At 34.4% G+C, this 21,281-nt stretch overlaps 1 protein-coding gene across 2 annotated transcripts in view; it reads left to right on the top strand.

The window, feature by feature from the left end:
• Positions 1-21,281, top strand: part of TNFRSF19 (TNF receptor superfamily member 19) — a 59,513-nt gene that overhangs the window by 6,818 nt on the left and 31,414 nt on the right. For both annotated transcript variants that reach the window (XM_027884227.1, XM_027884235.1), the window contains 4 exons: positions 6,600-6,688; positions 8,019-8,129; positions 17,156-17,334; positions 19,760-19,845. In XM_027884227.1, coding sequence (XP_027740028.1) covers positions 6,623-6,688; positions 8,019-8,129; positions 17,156-17,334; positions 19,760-19,845 — 442 coding nt within the window. In that variant the 5' untranslated portion in view covers positions 6,600-6,622. The remainder of the gene's footprint in view (positions 1-6,599; positions 6,689-8,018; positions 8,130-17,155; positions 17,335-19,759; positions 19,846-21,281) is intronic.

Genomic DNA, 21,281 nt, shown 5'->3' with positions numbered 1-21,281 from the left:
ATCCTAATAGAAGAAAATGCTGTGACTGAGAGTAGCTCATGTCTGTGGTTTTTAATGTGCTATCCAAAACCGCTAAAGGGTGGATGGATAGATGTAATATAATGGCATTGCACCATTGCAATAGTTACTGTATTAACCATCCCCAATGCTTTATAATTAATGATTCCTGAAAATTACTCTCTTTTCGTATAAATGAAATACGAATATAATATCAGAGTTCTTACTATATTACTTATTCACATATCTAAGTACTAAAGTATCTCTGAGGTGTCTCTATCTGACTGAGGTGTCATCTAGCAAACTAATGTCTCCTAGAACTTGAAGTGGGTGAGATGCATTAAACAGAGCAAGTTTTGTTAGTCACAGTTTTGATGCTGAAGCACAGAATTGTTCGTTATTTGTATGGGTAGTCTGATCACCTTCAGTGAGACTGGAAGTTCTTGTGTGAATCACAGGTTCTGTGATCACATCCTGTGATCACATCCTCTAAAAAGTTTTGTTTAAGTTGCACCACACTGCAACTTTGTTACAATATTTCAGTGTAATTTCTAATTATGATAATCTGGATATGTTGAAGAACATGCATGATAAACTGTTTTATCACCGTTATTCCTGTAAAGTCAAGTACGTCAGCTAACATAACTTGAAGCATATGGTATTCAGAGAAAACGCAAGTATTTCTGGCTATGTATAAATCTTCTTTTTCTTCTCCCTTAGCCCCTAAAATAGATATAAATGTTTTTGATCACCAGTGATGTTTAATCTGCTACCTCTGTCTTTGCAAAATTAGAAATAAATTCTTAGCTGCCTAATGTTGTATGATTTCACATATGGCAGCTTCTAAAAAATACAGATATATTTAACATGATATTTCATATGATGAATGAATCTTAGCTGACAGTAAGGGTGTTTTCTGCCCCACCTGGGCCTTCTCAGAGCAACTGGAGCAAATGTGGTCAGACCTCATTTACTTCATGGAGGGGAAGAGTACAGGATTTATGGGCAGGGTGTAATGGGAAGGTGTTCTAGAACTATGAGACAGAATAAAAATATGTAGTTCTGTAGTGGAAGTTCTTGTCCCTAACTTGCTCCTTTTCTTTGTCATTGCAGCAGTGTAAGGTGTAAGTACTTTCCCTTCTTTTCTTTCTTGTGGGGCACTGACTCTGCTAAAGCCACCTGCCACTTCATGTTTTATTGCATGCAGTTGACAGCTGCAGGTGGGAAACAGGGCGGTTAGAAGGGAGCTGAGACCCTATTGTTGCATACCAGAGACCTCTGTTGGTAAGATGGGATGATTATATTTTTCATCCCTCTGTCTTACCCAGAACTTGTCAGAGTACTCTTTGCCAGTGTTATAGAGAGCATGAGAAGTGGTTGTCAAGTATGAATATCAAATCTAATACAGGAAACTTATAAGACCTAGGAAAGTTAAGTGAATTTCAAGTTGGGATGCTTTACCCTTTCTCAAGTTTCCCTTAGAAGAAGGATGATGTTAACTTCAAAGTTTCAATGCTTGTTTGTGTGAGAAACCTGTTAGTTAGCAGTAATTTAATCGTGCAGCTTTAATTCTTGAGGTGGTGTGTCTTTCATGGTGCAACTTTAATTTTTTTGAGAGAAAGAAGAAATGTTTTTTTGACATGGACTTTGAAATATAATGACGACTACTGCTCAGGGGAGCAAGGAAACAAAGAAGTGAATTTTGGAGGACAGCAGATTCTAGAACCCTGGAAAGCTCGAGGTTCTTCGAACAATACATTTATTACATGTTCTTAACTTATTGTTTAATATTGCTTTCTTTATACATATGCAAAGTAAGCCCCACACTACCTTAAAATTATGCAGCCACATTTCTTAATGGAAGTTCTCTCTCCTGAGTTCAGTACATTAGAAATGATGATTGCTTTTCTCTAGTATTTTGGACAAGCATATTACTCTTAACCTAGTAAGATGTATTTTGAATGATGTACTGACCTCAAAAAACCATGTCCCCAGTTTTCTTTCTTTTAATAAAATCGAGGATAACTGAAGCATTTTAAATATCAGTATCTGGACAAGAATAAATAATCTTTTCATGTATTGAACCTCTGTTTGCTCACACATATTTTAGAGGTAAAAACTTGCTCTAGTTATTACTTGAAAGCATATGAGGTGAATGGCTTGTGTCCAACAGACATCAGTGTAATGCCGCTTGATATCATGACAGAACAAATTTGCCCAATGGCAACATATTGTGAAGTGCTGCAGTGTCTGCTTTTTAAGCAGGACTTTTGACCGAACTGGAGATAGATACAGGAAACATGTGGCTGGCACAGTTACGACTCCTTTGGGCCTTGCTTTCAATACAATGAGTTATTAATGTGCCTTTGCATTATTTTTATGAAAATGTTGTAACGAAAGAAACGTTTTGTGCTCTTAACTAATGATTATTTCTTGAACACTGGTTTATTTCTTTTTCTTATATATAATAAGTATTATTATATATAAGTATATATAAGTATATAATACTATATATATAGTATTATATACTTATAGTATATAGTATATATAGTATATATATATATACTATATATACTATATACTATAAGTATATAATACTATATATATAGTATATATATACACTATATATATTTAATACTATTACTAGTTTATAATCTTAGGTGATTTTTTAGTAGGAACAGTGACAGTGGGCATGATGATGGCATGGTCCAGTACCACAGGCATTCGTACATGTGTGCTGAACTTATTTGAACGTGTTTTGGTGCTAAAGCTACTGAAGTGCACCGATGTTTAAGGTACACAGACCTGCAAGCTTCTTTTGGAATATTTGTTGATTATAGAAGATACATCCTAGACCTAAAGCTACAAGATCTCATCAATCCCATAATGATCAGTCAAAAAATTGAGCTTAATAAAGTGTATAGATAAGTTGAAGTCCACAATAGTTTGATGCCAGTTCTAAAACACTTGATTTTGAAAATTTACTCCGGGTTGTGGAACTCCTGATGATTGAAGCTGTTGGATTTGGCAAGAGTGTTATAAAGGCAGTAGATTTTTTTTTTAAATAGAAAATATTTCACAGGTGCATTAAATTTCACACCTAAGTCAACAGAATGTATTTTGGTACAGGATGCTTTACTGTGTGCTTTCTCTGTTATAAAAATCTTTGAGACACATACTATGGGAAGACCATCTTGTAAAGACATGGCAATTCCAAAATTGAAATACAAGCTGTCAGCATGACCAGCAAGATTTTTAATACTGCTTGTGATGCTCTACTACCTTCTGTTAAGGACTTGTTTTTTATTTCAATTGTGACTACAGAATATTAAAAGCATGAAAGTACATAATTAGCTTTGTTTCAATATTGCTTTTAATAAATTGTTTATGTACTGATTTTTCTTTTTTTACCAATATTAAATCATCAGGTAATTACATATTGGAAAAAAGGTGTAGGATTAATATACCTTTATTACAAAGCTAATATAGTTTTATTGGAAATAACTAATCTACTGGGAAGTTAATTGGGCTGTTCTTAATTTTCTTTAGTTTTCCATACTTCAGGTTACCTGCTCAGGAAAAACAGACCTCTTAGATTTTGTTACAGCTCCATATTTTAGATCATTTGGCTTAGTGCAGCTCACCAGTATTGTTTGTATTAACAATTCTGTATGAAACTTGACATAAAAATATACAATTATTACAACCTTCAATTTCTTTTTGATATGTCACGCATCTGTTTTCAGAAGCAAAAGAAAATATTGACATTTACAATAAAACATACTTTTAATCTTATGAAGAATCCTAGTTTTGAGATTTTGGTAGTATTATATAGATGGTCATAATTGCATTAGAACTGTACCATATTTTATTTATTTCTAAGTAATATAATGACTATAAATTGATATGACTTGGACTAATCACTTGACGTTCAATTCTAAGCAACTCATTACATTTACAGCTTTATTTCCCTTCACACTTCTGTGAAGTTTTAACTCCTATAGCAATTTACAAAACATATGAAGTATTTATTTTTTTCCACTATTGCTATATGAAATCAAGAATATGGATTTTCTCCCAAATCCTATTAATTTCAGCATGATTCTTTAATGTTCAATCAGTTGACTTCATTTAGCTTTTAGACTTTTAGCTTTACTATCTTTTCTGAATCAAGTGAAGTCAAGCTTGTTTTACAGGACTGCTTTACTGTAATATAGTAAAGAGTTGTTTATTGTACTACTATTCTTAGTTTTATTTTTTTTTCATGACATTACCACTCCTGAATTTTTCTAACATTCCAAAGGGAATGAATAGCAAAATTGAACATGATCAAGATTAGGGCTTTCTTGATACTTTTTTCAAGGTTATTGAGGTGCAAAGTCTCTCAAATTGTCTCTTATCTAATCTTTTTTTTACTTAGCCGATATTCAGTTACTTTTTGGCCAGCAGATATAATATATGATGTGTGTGTTTACCCATTTGCTATCTTTCAAAAAATAGATGAGGAATATTTCTTGAAATTTCTGAGTTCCCTTAAAAGTATTTTTCCTGCTACTCTGTTCACTGTTTGGTCTTTGCTATTACTAGAAATTGTTTTGTTCCTATATACCTATTTTTTTTCAGCCTTATCATTGTCACCTTCTCATGACAACCTTGTGCACTTAATAACTTTTAAAATTTGTTGACTCTCATTTTTCACTTTTCTCCTTGTTCTACAGTACTTTTTAGATGAAATGGTTGTGTTTTGGTCATCCAGAATTAATTCTGAGATTTTTCATTTCATGTTTCTTGCCTTATTTTTTCTCTCAGACTTAAAAAAAGCAACCTATGTTGAATACTATGATTACTGTTATGTATTCAATCTATGTTGAATACTATGAATACTATGATACTATGTTGAATGAAAAAAATGAATGAAAAAAAGTTATTTGTATTACTTGATAGAATGTCCTCTTATTTTACCCACGGTGCCATGCATATAATTGATAATTGTCATTGACCTATGGACCATTACCATCACTAAGTTAGAATAACCATAAAAATGTAATCTTGGCTTTCCCATAGAGTTCTGTCTGACACATCTTTGCCTGTTCTGTTCTTCCTCAGAGACTTCAGCTCTTTTTGCACTTGAAAATACAACTTATCTTAAAAGATATCAATAATGCCACTGAAGTATACTTTCTCCTTATTGATTAAAATTTGTTAACTAGGGTATTCATGCAATAAAATGTGAAATTGTGTGTTAATTATCATCTATGCTAATTTCTGGTTGTTTTTTTTGGAAGCATATTATTGCAGTAGTTCAAAGTTGTAAAGCATTTTGCAACTGTTCTTAATATTTTTCTATAGTATTCCTTATGTTTTGAGTTCCATCATTTCATTTGTCAGTCTCTACCCTTAAATTATAAAAATTTTTTGTCTTTTAAAACAGCATAATTAAACATCAGTCCTTAGGCTCTGAAGTAGGCCAGAAATGTTTTACACATTAATTTTCACATGTGGCTGAAAGCAATTACATTATAGGACTGTCATATTAGGTATATTAGGATCCAGTTCAAATACCGTGTTGTGTAAGGTGGATTTTCTTTTCTTGTTATTATTAGATTTTGAAACTAAAATTTACAGTTGCATTTCCAGGTTACTAACAAAACCAAAAAGTAAGAAACTGGACTTTAACACAGATAATCCAATAACCAGAAGGAAAAGTAAGCAGAGAAAAAGTGTTCTGTTGTCTGGGCACAATATTCTTAATAATTGTGGGGATGCAATGTTTGTTGATTTAATAACCCAACAAAACATCCTAATCTAGAACTTCCTTTCCATAATCTTTTCAAATAGTTCTCTTTTTTTGTAGTCATTTGTTCGTTACTGCTTCTTAAAAAATAACTGAGCAAGGCTTTATAATCCATTTTTAATTCTTTTCTGAGATTATGATTAAAATTGTCTAAGACAGGACGTAATTTGGTTATGCTCTCTGTAATGTCTTCTATAATAGTCTTTACCTACCAGATCATAAACAGTCATGTTAACACATCTTTAGAAGCAATATCCTTTAGGTAGGTTGTAAGAACAGATTCTGTGTATGCCTCCAGTGGCTTGCAGAATGAAATAAGAAGAGGTTATGTTAGTCAGTAGGCAAACCCATTCTGCTCGACATTGCAATACAGAAGGAATATTCCCATGAACAGATATGTCTTGTCTTGATATATGGCATATCTGAAGAAAGTTATTTTTGTCTCTTGATCATGTACTTGACTGGGCGTCTAACAAGCAAGAAAGGTATGTTAGGGATGTTAGATTTACAAATTTTGATATTCTCATGTCTAGAATGATAGCAATCTCCTCTTTTGAGAATTAAAGCTATAGAAACTTCATGTTTACTGTCTTACCTTTAAAAGGAATATGATTTTTAAAGCCTATATTTGTTGTTTAGCAGCTTCCAGGCATCCATCTGAAATATGTTAATAGCATTGAGAGTATATATTTTGATGTGCTGAGTGACATGAAGTATTATGGACATATGACTTCTGCAATTTAAATTTAAACAATTTAAATATAATTATTTTTTCTCTTCCCCCCCCCCCTTTTTATATTTTTTCTAGGGAGAAAGGTTTAATTGTAAGAAATGGATGCCAAAGGATTACAAGGAGATGATAAACTGAAGATGCTCATAATTTTACTAGCATATTTGGTAAATTAAAAATTAACTTTTTTGTACCCTGTGTTGAAAAAAAACTGTTTTGAACTCAGAAATGGTGTCTTTTGTTTTACACATTACTGCTAACACTAGAAGTCTTAAAATGCTATACGCAGACAATTGCATACACGTTTTACTGATTTGAAAGTAAACTTGGTCAACTTATTTGTATAATTCCTTGCTCCTCCTCGCATTCACTTATAATATTGTACCTTGAGAGCCTCTTTGTGGACAAAGGAGTGGACTAGGACAGAACACAGAGGCCAGTAAAGTGCTGTGAAGGTGGTACTGCTTCACTTCTGAGATGGGAGGAATTTGCAGTGACCATCTCTTCTTACAGGATGCTATATAAGTAATTTATGAGTTTGGAGTATTCAGTTTATCAACAGAACATAGCATAGGACACAACTACATTGTCTAGTAAGCGTAATTAACTCTGGCTTGCCATAGGCTAGGCAATTAATGCTTCATAGCTACCAGAAAGGCTTTAGTCTTTCTGAAAAGACAAATACACAAAGTAAGAATTTAGTAGCGGTTGTGGAGAACACTTTCTGTGATGGATGCCCCTATGTAAACATTTAATTTAAAATTCTATTCAGGGAGCTCACAGGGTTAGCTAATGTTCCTGAGTAAAATTCCAGTGACTTTCCATGGCTGATATTACTACTTGTGGTATTTCTCATAACTGTAGTTTCTGATTTAGTTAGATAATCGGATTCGCTCTCATTTGACCTGTTAAATAGAAAGTGATAGTAAAATTTAAAATAAATAGTATTCATACAGGTTTGGGGTTGTGTTTTTTTTTTTTTTTTTTAAATTTCCATAAGGTATGAGTGATCTTTTAGAATCTGTCAGTACATATGTTTAAAGGAATAGGTCTTACCTCATTTATTCAGTTGTTGTGGCATCTTTAGAAAAATAAAAGATCACAAATAAATGACGCAATTAAATGGGATGTGATGTAGCTTACTGTCATGAAAATTGCTTTAGTAAATAAGTGGTCATGTGCATTTTTCATAATGTTAAGGTGAGAAATTTAACTCATGTTCAAACAATAAAGTATTTTAACATTCCACAGGTGCCTAATGTCAAGTGAATCTTCTAAAAACTGTAAAATTATTGCAAGTCACTGATTACTGAGACCCTTTAATTTTCAGGCCACTCAGTCATATTTGGAGTTAGATAGTTAATTTTCATTGACATATTAAAAGTTTTTGATGACGCAGGAACTTATTTTTAAGATCAAAACATGAATTTGTTTCTCAGATGTAATACATTTTGATGATTTTACCTTTTTGGTGGGTTTTGTTTGTTTTTTTTTTAGCTAAGTAGGGTAATTTGTGAGACTGGAGACTGCAGAGAACAAGAATTTAGGGATCAGACTGGAAACTGTATCCTCTGCAAACAGTGTGGGCCTGGAATGGAACTCTCAAAGGTAAGGAAATCACGCTTTCCGGAATTTACTTTGTTTCTGATGAGTGTGTTTATGTATGTGATTTAAAATAATGGGGATCTATGCTTACGTGGAAATACTTTATTATTACTGTTTTGGCATTTGAGCCTTTTACAGTTTTTCAAGAACCATGTTATCTGATTCTCTTTATATAAAATGTTCAGTTCAGAAAATGGTGATGCCATTTATAAAACAGACAGTACCATGGGCTCTCAAATTTGGTTGGTTAAGTGCTACGAAGGGGAAAAAAAGTACAAGAAGTTAAGACTGAATAACCTCACTGTTTCCAGAAGAATATGAAAAAGGAATTTCAAACTAGTGATTGGTACAGACTACTGAAATGGGGAGGGGCTTAATTTTTGCAATGCTGACATTCACAGTTGGTTCTGGATTTTAAGTGACAATGTTTAAATATTATCTACATGGCAGATTGTCATAACAGCATGGTTTATAATAAAAATAAGTCATAAGTACATAAATACAGGGTAGGATACAAGTGAGAGCTGACATATTTCCTTAGAAGAGGTCAGAGATAGGTGATTGTTCTGTTTTTACTAGGTCAGTGGTTAGAGCACTTTGGGAAGCTAGAGTCGAGTCAGGCTCGATTTCTGTGTTTCACAAATTACTAAAAATGCTATAAACCTAATTCCTGTCTTTATTCCACATAAAGAAAGTTGAGGCCAGAAAAATACGTGATAATATTTAGAAAACACATAAGAAGTCTTTGTTAATGTCACGGAGAAGAAAATATTATTATTTTGAGGGTTTTGTAATTGTTTTTTGCTTATATAACAATTCCATGTCTTCCAAAAGAAAATCCCATAAAAGTTTTGGAGTTACCAACTTTTTTAGGAGAGCAGAAATGAATTAATGGGAATGAATGCTGACTGAGGTTATGGACTTATATTCAGTAGAACTAGAAAGTTCATTTGGCAAAATTTTCAACAAAATTTCAAGTCTGTATGCAAGTCATGAGGGGGATCTTTGTTCTTTTCAGCACAGAGGATGTAGGTGCTGTGTATGAACAAGGATGAAGAACAATGAAGGAAGACAAAGCTGAAAGGAGGAGGCAGGGATATGTTGGGACTCACTCAATTACTGGAGGTGAAAGAGACAACAGAATAAGTTATTTGCCATGGGGAGAGTGGGTGTTTTGGGGGAACAGGTGTGTCATGCTAGAGATGTGAAGATGGTCAGGCAAAAAAGAGTGCAGGGTGGTGTCATGAAGGGTGAGCAGTCCTGTCAAGACTCATGCATAAGCATAAGGATCTTTTATCAGTGTCCAGCCACTAAACTACATCTTGTCCATCTTTATAGAGTGTAAAACTGTGACCAAGACATAACTGTACAGTCAAATCCACACCCGATAGGTTGGGGCCATAAAGCACATGCCCTTTGCATATTGAAGGGCAAACTCTGTATTGTTCTTCTACTGAAAGTCTAAAAAGAATGTTAGAGGTAGAATTTAGGGTGTTTAGGGGGATTTAAAATGTTTTGGAAATTTAACATGAGCCATTACTAAGTCTAGTGTGCGTGTGTGTTCAAACTACAGCTAGCTTTCGTTTTATGGCTTTGTATTTCTTACTATATTCAGCTCTGAAAAAAAAGCACAAGTTAAGTACTGTTTTTGTGTATGGTTTGAAGGGATTTAGTGAAATTGAGTGACACATTTTCCCTATCTCTCCACCCCCTGTGGTGAGTGTTCAGTGCATTGACAGAATACTTAGTTTCACACTTTAGTGAGAATTGCTTTTTATGTCAGGCAGTATTAGTTAAGGTTTAGTCATGCACGCAGTGCTGTTGAAGCGGAGATTTGAACATGACTTACAACATGGATGTGGTTTTGTTTGGATGTTTTGGGTTTTTCAGATTGTCTTTAAATTTGTGAACTCAAAGGTTCTAGGAGGTGTTTTAATTATAAAGGCACTTGTAAATATGGCACTTTATAACAGTGGGCCAGTACTATGCCCATCAATGAAGCTTACTTAACTAGTTGGCAAATAAAAACCGAAAGCATAAAAACTAATGCCTTCAGTAATTGCTCCCAATTTAATAAAGGAACACTAAACTAAAACAAGGAGGTCACAGTTTGCAATAGTACACTATTCAAGTTATGTTTTTACTTCAGCTGTTAGTCCTGATTCTTAGGACTTAAAATATGAATGCTTAGTTGATTTTAATATGTAGGCAGTTACTTCTCCCAGATATTAATCACCTTTCAAAAATATTTTTTTCTATTACACTAGAACTGAAATAACTAAGGAGATTTTGGTCAAACCTAAATGTGAATGGAAGCATAATTTCCTTTATAAATAGAGACACAATTTTCTGTGAATCATAGTGAAGGATGTTATGCTGTGGCTGTTACTGAAATGTGGTTGAAAGTAGGCTTGCAGAGCTACAGCTTGAAGCAACAAGTATGTTAAGTCAAAGGTCAGAATGCAAGGGGAAAAGGGATTTAATATTACACTTTAAGTAATTTGCAGCACAGGAGGAGTTTTGTTTGCTTGGGTTTTTTACATATGAGAAAGTAATGATGTAATCATGTTGTAGTTTAATAACAGTTTCTTAATACTGAGCAATATGTCTGTTTTCCTATCAAATATTTAGTGCTCATGGGTAAAACTAGAAATACTGCTGGATATGTGAGCATGATTGTATGTCTGAGAATATAGTGAAATACAATGTTAGCGGTAGGTTTTTTTGGTTTATTTCCCCCTAAATGTTTTAAGCAATTGACAGACAAGTTTGTTTTTGTTTGTAATAAAACATCTCAGCCTATATTGTTGAATATAAAAGCCCAGCTATTGGGTCATGCAGCAGTGGACCATGTGAACCATTAATGTAAACATATGTCCTTAATTCCTTCCCTTGAAACTCAGTTCAGGTAGAACTTCTCCTGCTGGTTAAACTGAAGCAGACAGGTCCAATGTCAAGGACTGAACTGTAGAGTCCTCGGTTTGCTCTTGTTTATGAGAAACTACTTCATCTTAGTTACAATCTAAATATGTAGATTTTTTTTCTTGTTATAAATGGCTATACAAAAATAGAAGACAAAATACCACATGTACAGAGTGGATTTATATATATACGTGTGTGTGTATATATCCTTTTTTTACAACTATTATTTACAACTTCAGTAATACATATATGACCTTTGTTGCTATACTGTGTGAGCATTTCATACCTCTCTAAGTTGGGGAAATGCTGTTGCCTTTTCTCAATTTATACATGAAATATGCATAAATCAACTTGCCCATGGAAAGGCAGGATTTTTTTTGGTGGAACAGAGTAGACAGAGGCCGTAGAATGGAACAAGAGGACAGAAGTTCCTTCTTCACAAGGCACCACATGGACAAGACAATGGGCAATGAGCGCAAGTTGTACCAGAAGGCAGGTTTTATTTCTATATTAGAACAAATGTTTTTACAATGAGAACATGCATTCACTGCGACAACCTCCCCAGGAACATGGTAGAATGCCCATCACTGAAAGTTTTTAGGATGCTATTGGACAGGGTGCAAGATCATCTCAGTTCAGGTCCCTGACCCAAGAAACCATGAAACAGGTGTTCTTTCAGGGTACCCACTCACTTGGCTGTTCTGTGATTCTATGACGAGTGTTTAATTTAAGTTGCAAACCAGTGCTCAACCTATTCAATTGACCTTCCTGTCTGTAAAGATAAGCAACTCCATACACCCTTGATAGCATGAAACAAAACTAAACCAAACCACCAAAAATCCAACCTTATTTCATGCAACTAGTTCTGAATCTAAACTATTCTTTTCAGCTTTTGCTGTCATAGTTTAGTGGGGCTCTCCTTTTCAAAAATGTTGTTATAGTAATTTTTTTCTTCTGTGAAATAAGAAAAAATAGTACACTCTCAGCTTTTCCTTTCTGATTCCCTATCAGCTCTTCTAACAACAGTGCTGCAGATGTCGCATTAGCTTAGGAATAAAATCCATTGATCACTTATGTTGATTGTATTTTTTATGAAGTACTTTTAACATATTGCCATCAGAAGAAAGCCAGATTTGTTAGTGTATCAAGAATTTAGAACTGATGGTGAAGGGAGTGAAAGCTGCTTTCCATGTTTGCTTTTATTTGTTCATTTAAAAAAAGAAAAATCTCTATATAGCCTTTTATTTTCATAAACGTGTGTCCTTGGTAATGTTTGCAAAGCCTTTGAGCCACTGAAATAGCTTGCTTTTGACTGTGTGGGGGTTTTGTTATGAGTTGTTTTTCATTTGGCTTTTTTGTTGTGTTTTTTTGTTTGTTTGGGTTTTTTGGGGTTTTGTTGTTGTTAAGCGGTGCTTTATTTTCTGGGGTGGGAGACTAAAATGATGTATTGATTCAAAGGGAAGTGTTTTCTTCATGTAGCTCAGTGTTATTTCATTTGTCATTCATTTAATAGGAAGCAAAGCATCATGTAGTCAAGCAAGTGATTTAATATCTTTCATTCTTTAAGTGGCTTCAGTTTGCCAGTGTATGAATAGTGATTAGTGGGGCTTGGCAGCAAGAGCCTTTTGTCCTCTCTTCGATGTGTTTCTGAATGAAATCAAACCTTATATATGATTCAAATTTATACAAATCACAGTTAATGCAGAAAAAAGAAACTGGGATCGTTTGTATTTCAGCCTTTTTCTTGAAAATGTTCAAGTACGGAAACAAGAGTCCTTTGGGTCCTTTCACCTTTCATTTGCTTTTTAAAAAAAATGTGCGTAACTCTATGGCTTCCATGTCTCTTTAAAATTTATATGTATCTATATATTTGTATATATGTAAAAACAATCCATATCTCAGCTTCATCAAGCTTATATTGCAGCTAAGAATTTATATTGACAATATATGACAAGGAAGGAAGAAAAAGCAAGAGGTGAAAGGGAGAGTGCTTTAAGCCAGCATTGTCACCACATAAGTTGTGACAAATACTGTCACCAAGAGAGCTGCTGTACAGAGAGCCAGTGAGAGAGAGCCAGCTTGATGGCTGCTAAGGCAGGGCTATGTATCGCAGGTTGCTTCCTTGCACCAGGTATATGATGAAGAAAGAGGAGACTTGCATGTTGTCTCAGAAAAAGGAATTATCAATTAAATATGGAGGTACTATTGGAAACTACTCCTGAATGTAACAATCCTTACACACCTCTGTAACATCAGAGGTGGTGTGCCATGACTGTCATGTTGTCCCAGTGGAGTTACCCAGAGCAGCTGCTACCATGTTTAGCAGTCACTCTAACTTTTAATAAGCAGCAAGAGAGCTGCTTATGATGAAGCTCTGCCATATCTCAGCTCAGGAGAGGCTAACGCATGCCTCTGGGTAAGTTGCATGGAAGCTCCTTGAGTATGCTCCTGTAGCATGTTGAATCTTAGCGAGAATGAAACTTTTCTGACCCTAACATTGCAGTTTGTCACAGCAGCTAAGTCTGACATGTCTGCAGCACAGTGTTGCAGCCTGTCCTGCTCAGAGACCTCTGCTGATAGATACAGCTCATTATTGGATTCTAGATGAGGTTGTTCCACAGCCTGTGGTACTTCAGGAAGCTGAAACCCCGTGCTATTTAACAAGGACATGTACTCAAAGGTATTAGAAAAGATTTCATTTCCCAGCACCAGTGTAGTTCCGCAACCTGTTATATGACCTGACATCAATTAGAAGTGTCTTAATGCCTGGAAGACTTTTTCTTGAATACCCAAATATTCTTGTAATCATCGTGGCCTAAGTGGAACTTTCTGTGCTCTGTTGTCTAGGGACCTATGTAGGTTGTGGATAATCAGTTAAAACTAGAAACAAATTCTAAAATGTGCTTGCAGATTATGATCTTAATGATGCCTGAAAGCATTTTTTTAATGAAATATGAGGTTATTTTAATTGAAAGAATGTTTAAAATTTAATTTACTGTTCATTTACTTTCTCTGTTGGATTCAGCTTTTAGGGGAAAACCATACCACTTAGGCCTTTATAGTCTGCTATACTTTTGCTTGTTCTGTCTGAATCAATGTTTGGATAGTATCTACTGAAAGAAAATTTTGTCTGTGCTGTGGTAGTTCTTTGAGGTGTCTATATTATTCAATGCTTTCAATACTTTTAGCTTGAAACTAAATTATGCATTTAGTTAACTACCTTACTATAGATTCCTAGGTGGCCTTGACCAGTCACCCCACTTGATACCTGAAGTTTGTTTCTGAGCAAAATTGTTCTGGAGATACATATCTTAAAGGTAGTGAGATGTCACAGTAGCCTAATAGTGAAAACTCTATAGGTATCGAGAAAATAGAGGTGCATTTGAATTTTGAAGATTTTTTCTTTTGTAATTAATTTTAATGGCAGTTTTCTAGATTAGTGTTTCATTTCTCATGGCTTGTGGTATGTGTCATTTGAGAGAGATATTTTTTGTTAATGTTACCTGGTACTATTGAAAAGTGAAAGAGGAGGGAAGGGAAGAGCATGCTAAGTGTTCTTCACAGAAAGCTTCACAACATGAAGAACAAAGCATATATTTATGTGCTCTTTTTTTCTGGCACAAAAATAAAAAATGTTTTTTTGAAATCTAACTAATTGATGTTACAGGTTTTATTTCTCTTTTCTGCAGTCCTGAGGTGAACTGCCACAGATGAGCTCTCTTTTAAAAATATGAGTGGGAGGATAGAAGGGGTGAGGGGAGTTGGGAACTATTCAGATCTCATCAGCCATATAACTTGACAGCTTTGTAAATAGAGCACTGAAAAAAATAGTGCACATCAGTTTTGCACATGTACTTATAAAAGATGAACAGTCAATTGTTTGTATCTTTGCTGGACTGCTAAATTATAAAGTCCAGGATTTCAAAGAGTTTGAATCCATCGTCTAAATCATATCCTTCAGTTTGGGGAATGTGGTTAATTATGAATACAGATCTGTTTGAAGTTCTGCCTGGTTTACAAGCTTAAATATTTATTTGCACCTGCCAGGCAGTTAACTACCTCAAATATTATGTGAACATAAAAAGCACATACATAAGTTGTAGTTGTTATGGATTGTATCTGAAGAATTCCTGGCAAGGACTTGGAAGCTGTCTTTGAAAAGACTGGAGATTGTAAATTCCTTAGGCAGAAGATTTCTTTATATTCCATCCACCATTTTTATAGCTTTTAAGTAAACCATTCCGTGATATAAAGGACCACTAAGATGTGTCCATGCATCCAGCTGTAGCAAAGCAGATCTGATCTAGAAACAATTTACTCAGGCTTTGGCAGTTTGGGCCAGTGAGTGAAGGAATTTAATTCTAACTTTTATTTCCTGCTTGGTTTTGATCAGAAGCTTCAAAGGTAGTCTGGGAAGGAAAACTTATAATTAAGTTAATTTAAGCCTTATATTTGAAAGTTTACTAGGAACTTGGGAGGGACTGATTCCAAGTGATTTATCAAAAGATTGAATATACATCATTTGACTGAGTAATAAGCTACATTTCAGCTAAAGAAAGCAAACCAAAAATTAAAACATTTTAAGTTCCTGGCTCTAGAGACAGAGAAGGAAAACTATTTTTAGTGTCTGTTTGTAGTTGCTTTCATAGAATTGTTTGTTTTCTGTGTACTTTGAGGGCTTGTTCTTCAGAGGAGAGTAAAGTTATTCTTGACATAAAGGAAAACTGAAAATTCTTAGAATGTTCAGTAAAATGCATCTGAAGTTGTGTATAGCTACTTGATTGTTTCAGCGTAGAAGAACTATAAAATACATATTGGTCAACTCCATCGCAGAACTTTCCCCACAGATGCTTTCTCAGTGCAAAACCTTGGAGAATCTTGTATGTTTCTAAGGTTCAAAGCTTTTTTTTTTACTGCAGCAGATTAGTTTGGGCCAGTGACTTGGGGAAAAGCTGTTTACATGTATGAAACGCTCATATGTTGTGGTGGAAACCTTCTTTTAAGCTACCCAAGTTGAAGATTTCCTGCAGTTTTCCCACTGGGAAAAATCCCTGTTTTTCCACTGAAACCATATACTGGAGAACAAGGTCCCCATGTTGTGCCTTTCCCACCTACTCTCTCCCCAATAAGTCTGTTCCAGCAATCTGTTGCATTCCTCTTCCTGTTTTCCAGTGTGTCATTAATGCATCAAATCTTAACTCCAAAGTACTGAAAAAAATTATTTGTGTATTTGGATGATAAAAGGGAATAGCAACTCTTAGTAACTTGATAAATCTAAAGAAGTAGATTGATAGTTCTTGATAATCACTTCACAGAATTCAGTCCCCAAACTATTATGTATTGTTGGGTGAAGTGTTTTTCTTTGCAGCTTGTCAGTGGTATTAGCTGTTCTTTTGCAAATGAATGGAAATAATTTCTTCAAACTGCTAAATCTGGGATAAAAAACTAACCATAACAGTATTCCTTGTGTAGTAAAATATCATGCACATCTGCAGAGCTGTTGAACTTTTCCAACAGTTTAAGAACTGTTAGGACTGGAGCGGATCGAGTTTCTGAAATTCTTAGTGGCTAAGCAACGTTTCATGCCTAGCTGATGGTCATTAACTAGCTCTGGTTTATTTGGTAACAGAAATTGTAAGCCTTTGAAGATCAGTGCACTCTCTTCGGCAATTAACTTTGTTCACCTTAGCTATGAACCTTAATATCAAAATGCTTCTTTGCTGTTTTTGTAACTGAGTAAGTGCCTTTATACTTCACTTGTCCCAGTTTCTGCACTTTCACATGACTGACCTAATTAAAAAACAGACAGCTCAATAATTCTACCATAAGCTAGTAATAATGAAACTGTGGGAGTCCTTGAAGCCCTTTATCATTCAAATACACAGTGGTTTCATGAATAAAGTGGATGACTAAGTATTACTTATAAAAGTAAGGGAGATTATTAGTAGTGGAAAACACATTTGAACTTGCTGAAAGGATGGCTTTTGTCTCAAGGGAGACCTACTCTCGGTAATAATTATTCTAGGTCTTCATTTTATTCCAGCATTTTCTTCTTGTTCAGGTTTTCTGTGACTGAATAGCTTGCTATTGCTTGTTAATCCCTACAGGAATGCGGCTTTGGATATGGGGAGGATGCACAGTGCATGACATGCAGGCCAAACAGATTCAAGGAAGACTGGGGCTTTCAGAAGTGCAAGCCTTGTCTGGACTGTGCATTAGTTAACCGGTTTCAGAAGGCCAACTGTTCTGCCACCAGCAATGCACTATGTGGAGACTGTTTACCAGGGTAAGCCCATTTCTGAAGATGAGACTTGAACAAATTCAAAACTAATTTGCATTAAAATGGCTTTTTCATGTTTTCCAGATAAATGATTGTATCCTTTGCGTGTGTGTGAAGGTCCTAGGTTCTAATTTTGGCCTTGCCAACAATTTCCTGTATTATCTGAGCATTTAATTTCAGAATTGCAGTCTTAATTGTCTCGTCTGTAAAAATGGTTGGATAATTATCTGCTTGGTCAATGAGAGTATTGTCTATGCAGCACCTGAGCAAAATACATCAAAACATTAAGTTTTACTGGTGTCTTACTTCATTGTTATAAAGAATTAAATATTTGTAAACATGCACAATTGCCTTCTTGAAAACTGATCACATTATTTACTTGGTTTTTCTTCCCCTCCTTAAGTCAATGCTTAATAATTCTCATGCACAAATGTTCTTAAGTCAAAAGCAGTGGCTGTGGTTTATGTGCCTGAATTTCCTTCACCATGTCAATAAATTCTTAGAGCATGATCCTGGCTGAATTTGTTGTCTAGTCATCCCAGATCTCTGTTGCTAATCTTCTCTGTTCGTAGTATTAAATGTTAAGATCTCTAAAAGGCTATTTTTTACATTGTGGCCAAGTTCTGATATTATAAAGACCTGCCATGAATTTGTAAAAAGGCATTTCTGCTGCTTTTTTTAACCATTGACTGGTAGTTTAATTGATGGGAGTAGTTTATGAGAACTGATTTGCAATAATAACAGCCTTTGTATTTTCAGCGTATATATTTCAGACATGCTTAAAAGTTCATATATTTGTTTTATATATATATATATATATATGCATCTGTTTAATTTAATTATTAAATACTAACTATCTAATACCTGAACAGTGTTGAAGCTCCTTCTGTTATTCTTTCTTAAGCCAGAAGTGAGGTCTTTTCATTTAAAAACACTTAGTAATGCTTTGGTAACTAATGTTAGTTTAAGTCACTGTATAAGAAGGTGTAGCCTCAGGCATTAGATGTTACTCTCAACTGCTTTCCCAGGAGCTGGGAATGCTTCTCAGTATCCTGGTCTAGAATGCATTCTAGATATGTGTGTTGAGTGTGTATTAAAATGAGAGCTCTTTCCACAACTTGCATTTACTGGCAACTAAGTTGGAAATGTGAGGAGGGAGGCAGTCATTCATGGCAAGGGTAGTCACAGGTCATCTAGTCTGGAGATTTTGGGTAACAGAACTGTAGAATACACCACTGCTCGTACTTGTCCTTCAGTTTAGATTCTGCCTAAGCAAATGGAAGATAGAGCTAGCCAAACCAAATGGTGTAGCTAATGTTTTACCTCTCAGCAATCATATTTATTTCTGTTTTGCATGGGTTTCCAACATGCCATTCCCTATTGTTCACCTTCAAAACACTACAGTGAGCATGTCAGCTAAAAACAAATATTAACACATTTCATTCAGAGTAAAAGATCACAGAGGCCCCCTTCAGTCTTGCAGCCTATGGATCTGTTTCTGTTCACATTGTTAAAGCATGGGCTTCTTGAGCAATTGGAAAGCTGTTTGTTTTAGCTGATACAGACTTCATACTTTAATGGCATTTGCAGTGTTAGTAATATAACATCACTAGAGTTAGTACCTTTTATTTAGTGTGCCACTGCCACTACAGAAACACTTAATTTATGTACTTATATTGAAGAGGCCACAGCTACTGATTCTACTGTAGTACTAGTGACTGGTTGAAAGACAGACAGACCTACTATAGATAAGTTCTTTAGAGGATATCATACATGCAGATTTGAAATATCACACACTTAAATTTTGGGGGTTTATTTGCTGCTACTCTTGTTCCCTGCTTTAGGAATGTAGGGTTTTGCCAGTCATTGTAGTCAGTAAGCTCTTCAAACATAAACTCAGTAATAAAGTTCTTGGAGGGTCTTTAGAATAAAATGTCACTGACATCTGGTCCATTATATATTGCTAGTGGTGATAATTACCTTTAATATCTTATTTGTTTTAGGAGAACTATATAGATTAAACAGTTCCCTTTTATTTTTTAGATGTGTAAGTAAGTTTTCATAAGGTAAGTTTCTTCATACATGTCATGTATGTTGTGGTCTATGTGGAATAATGATATTGGATATTGATTTCTGTCTGAAATCTCCAGAGTTGTTTATTTCTTCTGTAAATATAAGATTATAGTGACTATGCAGTTGGACTAACAGAGTTAGATTTTTCCTAAGTTTACTTTAGATCTGCTGTTGTACTATTAATTAGTATCTACTGTATTTTGTTTACTTTTATTTTCTTCTATTTCCTAATAATTTGCACAGATTGACAAAATTTACAAGTATAGAAGACTTTGTTAAAACACCTGATTAATTTTGTGGGAAAAAAATAACTGGTTTTTGATTAACTGGGTTTTTCTTTTTATTCTTTGTCTTCTAGATTTTATAGGAAGACTAAGCTTGGAGGGTTTCAAGACATGGAATGTGTTCCTTGTGGTGATCCTCCTCCTCCCTATGAGCCTCACTGTAAGTGTTGGTTTTGCTTTAGAGTGTTTTCCCTTTTAACTTCGAAGCCTGGGAAAGACAATAACAGTCACAGTTATGAATCCTTTTTAAAATTCAATTTTTTGGTAGGAAATGATTTTGTTAAAACATTTCAACAGATCCAATACTATCACTGAGAAGTTCCCTGAAATGACCAGTTGCTTGTGGAATAAACGTTCCTGTCATAGCCCATGTTCAGGGAGTCTTGACTCCACTTCTGATGTTGTGACTTTAATTTTTTAATTTCTGTTTTGTGTTAATGCCAAAAGAAAGGCAATTTTCCCAGACCCTCTGCCTACTATCAGGTAGGCCTCAGCAACTGTGAATCCTTTCCTGACATCCCAGAAGGGTAATTTGTTGATACCTTTAAAAATAACCTTTCTACTAAGGTTACAATGAGAGAGAATAATATAGATAAATGTCTTTATATTGCTATATACCTGAAGAAGTAATTGGTTTCTCTATTTGTTTTTTTGCCAATGAGAGAATTAGAATCTCTTCAAAAGGCAAGAACCTCTTTATTCTGCAACAGAAGCCTTGTTGCTACTTTTCCTAAGACTGCTTATGGTCTACATCCCATCAAATATATAATTCAATGAAAAAATGACTTGTACTTTTGCATTGATTGCTGTCTACTTTATAATATGAAAAATAAATATGATTCAACAAAATCATGTGGAAAACCTTGACTTTACTCATTTGTTTCTGTAACTGAGTAGTTATGTTTTAGGAGTTTTTTCCCCTATTTGAAACAGCAACAGTTGTTTATAGAAAGAATAAATTGTCATGTTCATGAAATACTTCATGCTACTTTAATAAAAACACACTGTTTCTTATAAATATATTTTCTTTTTTTTAATTGTGTAAAATTAAGATAGAAGCAAGAATATAGAACTGTGCATTAAAATCATACTTTTCAGTAGTTTTATATTATATTAATTTCAATGAAATAAGGATTCTTGAGCATTTCATATATTGCTTAGTCTTTTTTGAATGAGCTAGATTTCCTTCTTTTGCTTCCGTTCAAATTTTAGTGCCTTTTGGGTAATAAACCTATAAAACTTGATTTTTCAGACAGAATCTTTAATAAAATCTCAATTATTCTAATTCACAGATATATAGTGAAATTCTCTCAAACCATAAGAGAAATTGACAGGAAACCATATTTATAAAAAATTGCAGTATTAAAGATTGCAACATCCAAAACCAGTAAATCAGATTTCTATAAAAAGACTAAGTCAAATAAGTTCCAGTGTTTTCAGAAGACACTCCTGCCCATGTACAACACAAGCTTTGAAAGCAAATTCAAAAACGTTCAGCTATTTTTGAAGTGCAGCCAAAACGATACCTTAACGATGTTTAGAAAGTACGTTCTTCCTAGCAAACACTGTCAGGTTGGATGCAAAGAGTGAAATGGT

The sequence above is a fragment of the Empidonax traillii genome, unplaced genomic scaffold (genome assembly GCF_003031625.1).
Source record: "Empidonax traillii isolate 1590-97213 ecotype Southwest subspecies unplaced genomic scaffold, ASM303162v1 scaffold9:size3134949, whole genome shotgun sequence".
Taxonomy (NCBI): Eukaryota; Metazoa; Chordata; class Aves; order Passeriformes; family Tyrannidae; genus Empidonax; species Empidonax traillii.
This window is presented reverse-complemented; position numbering and strand designations above follow the sequence as displayed.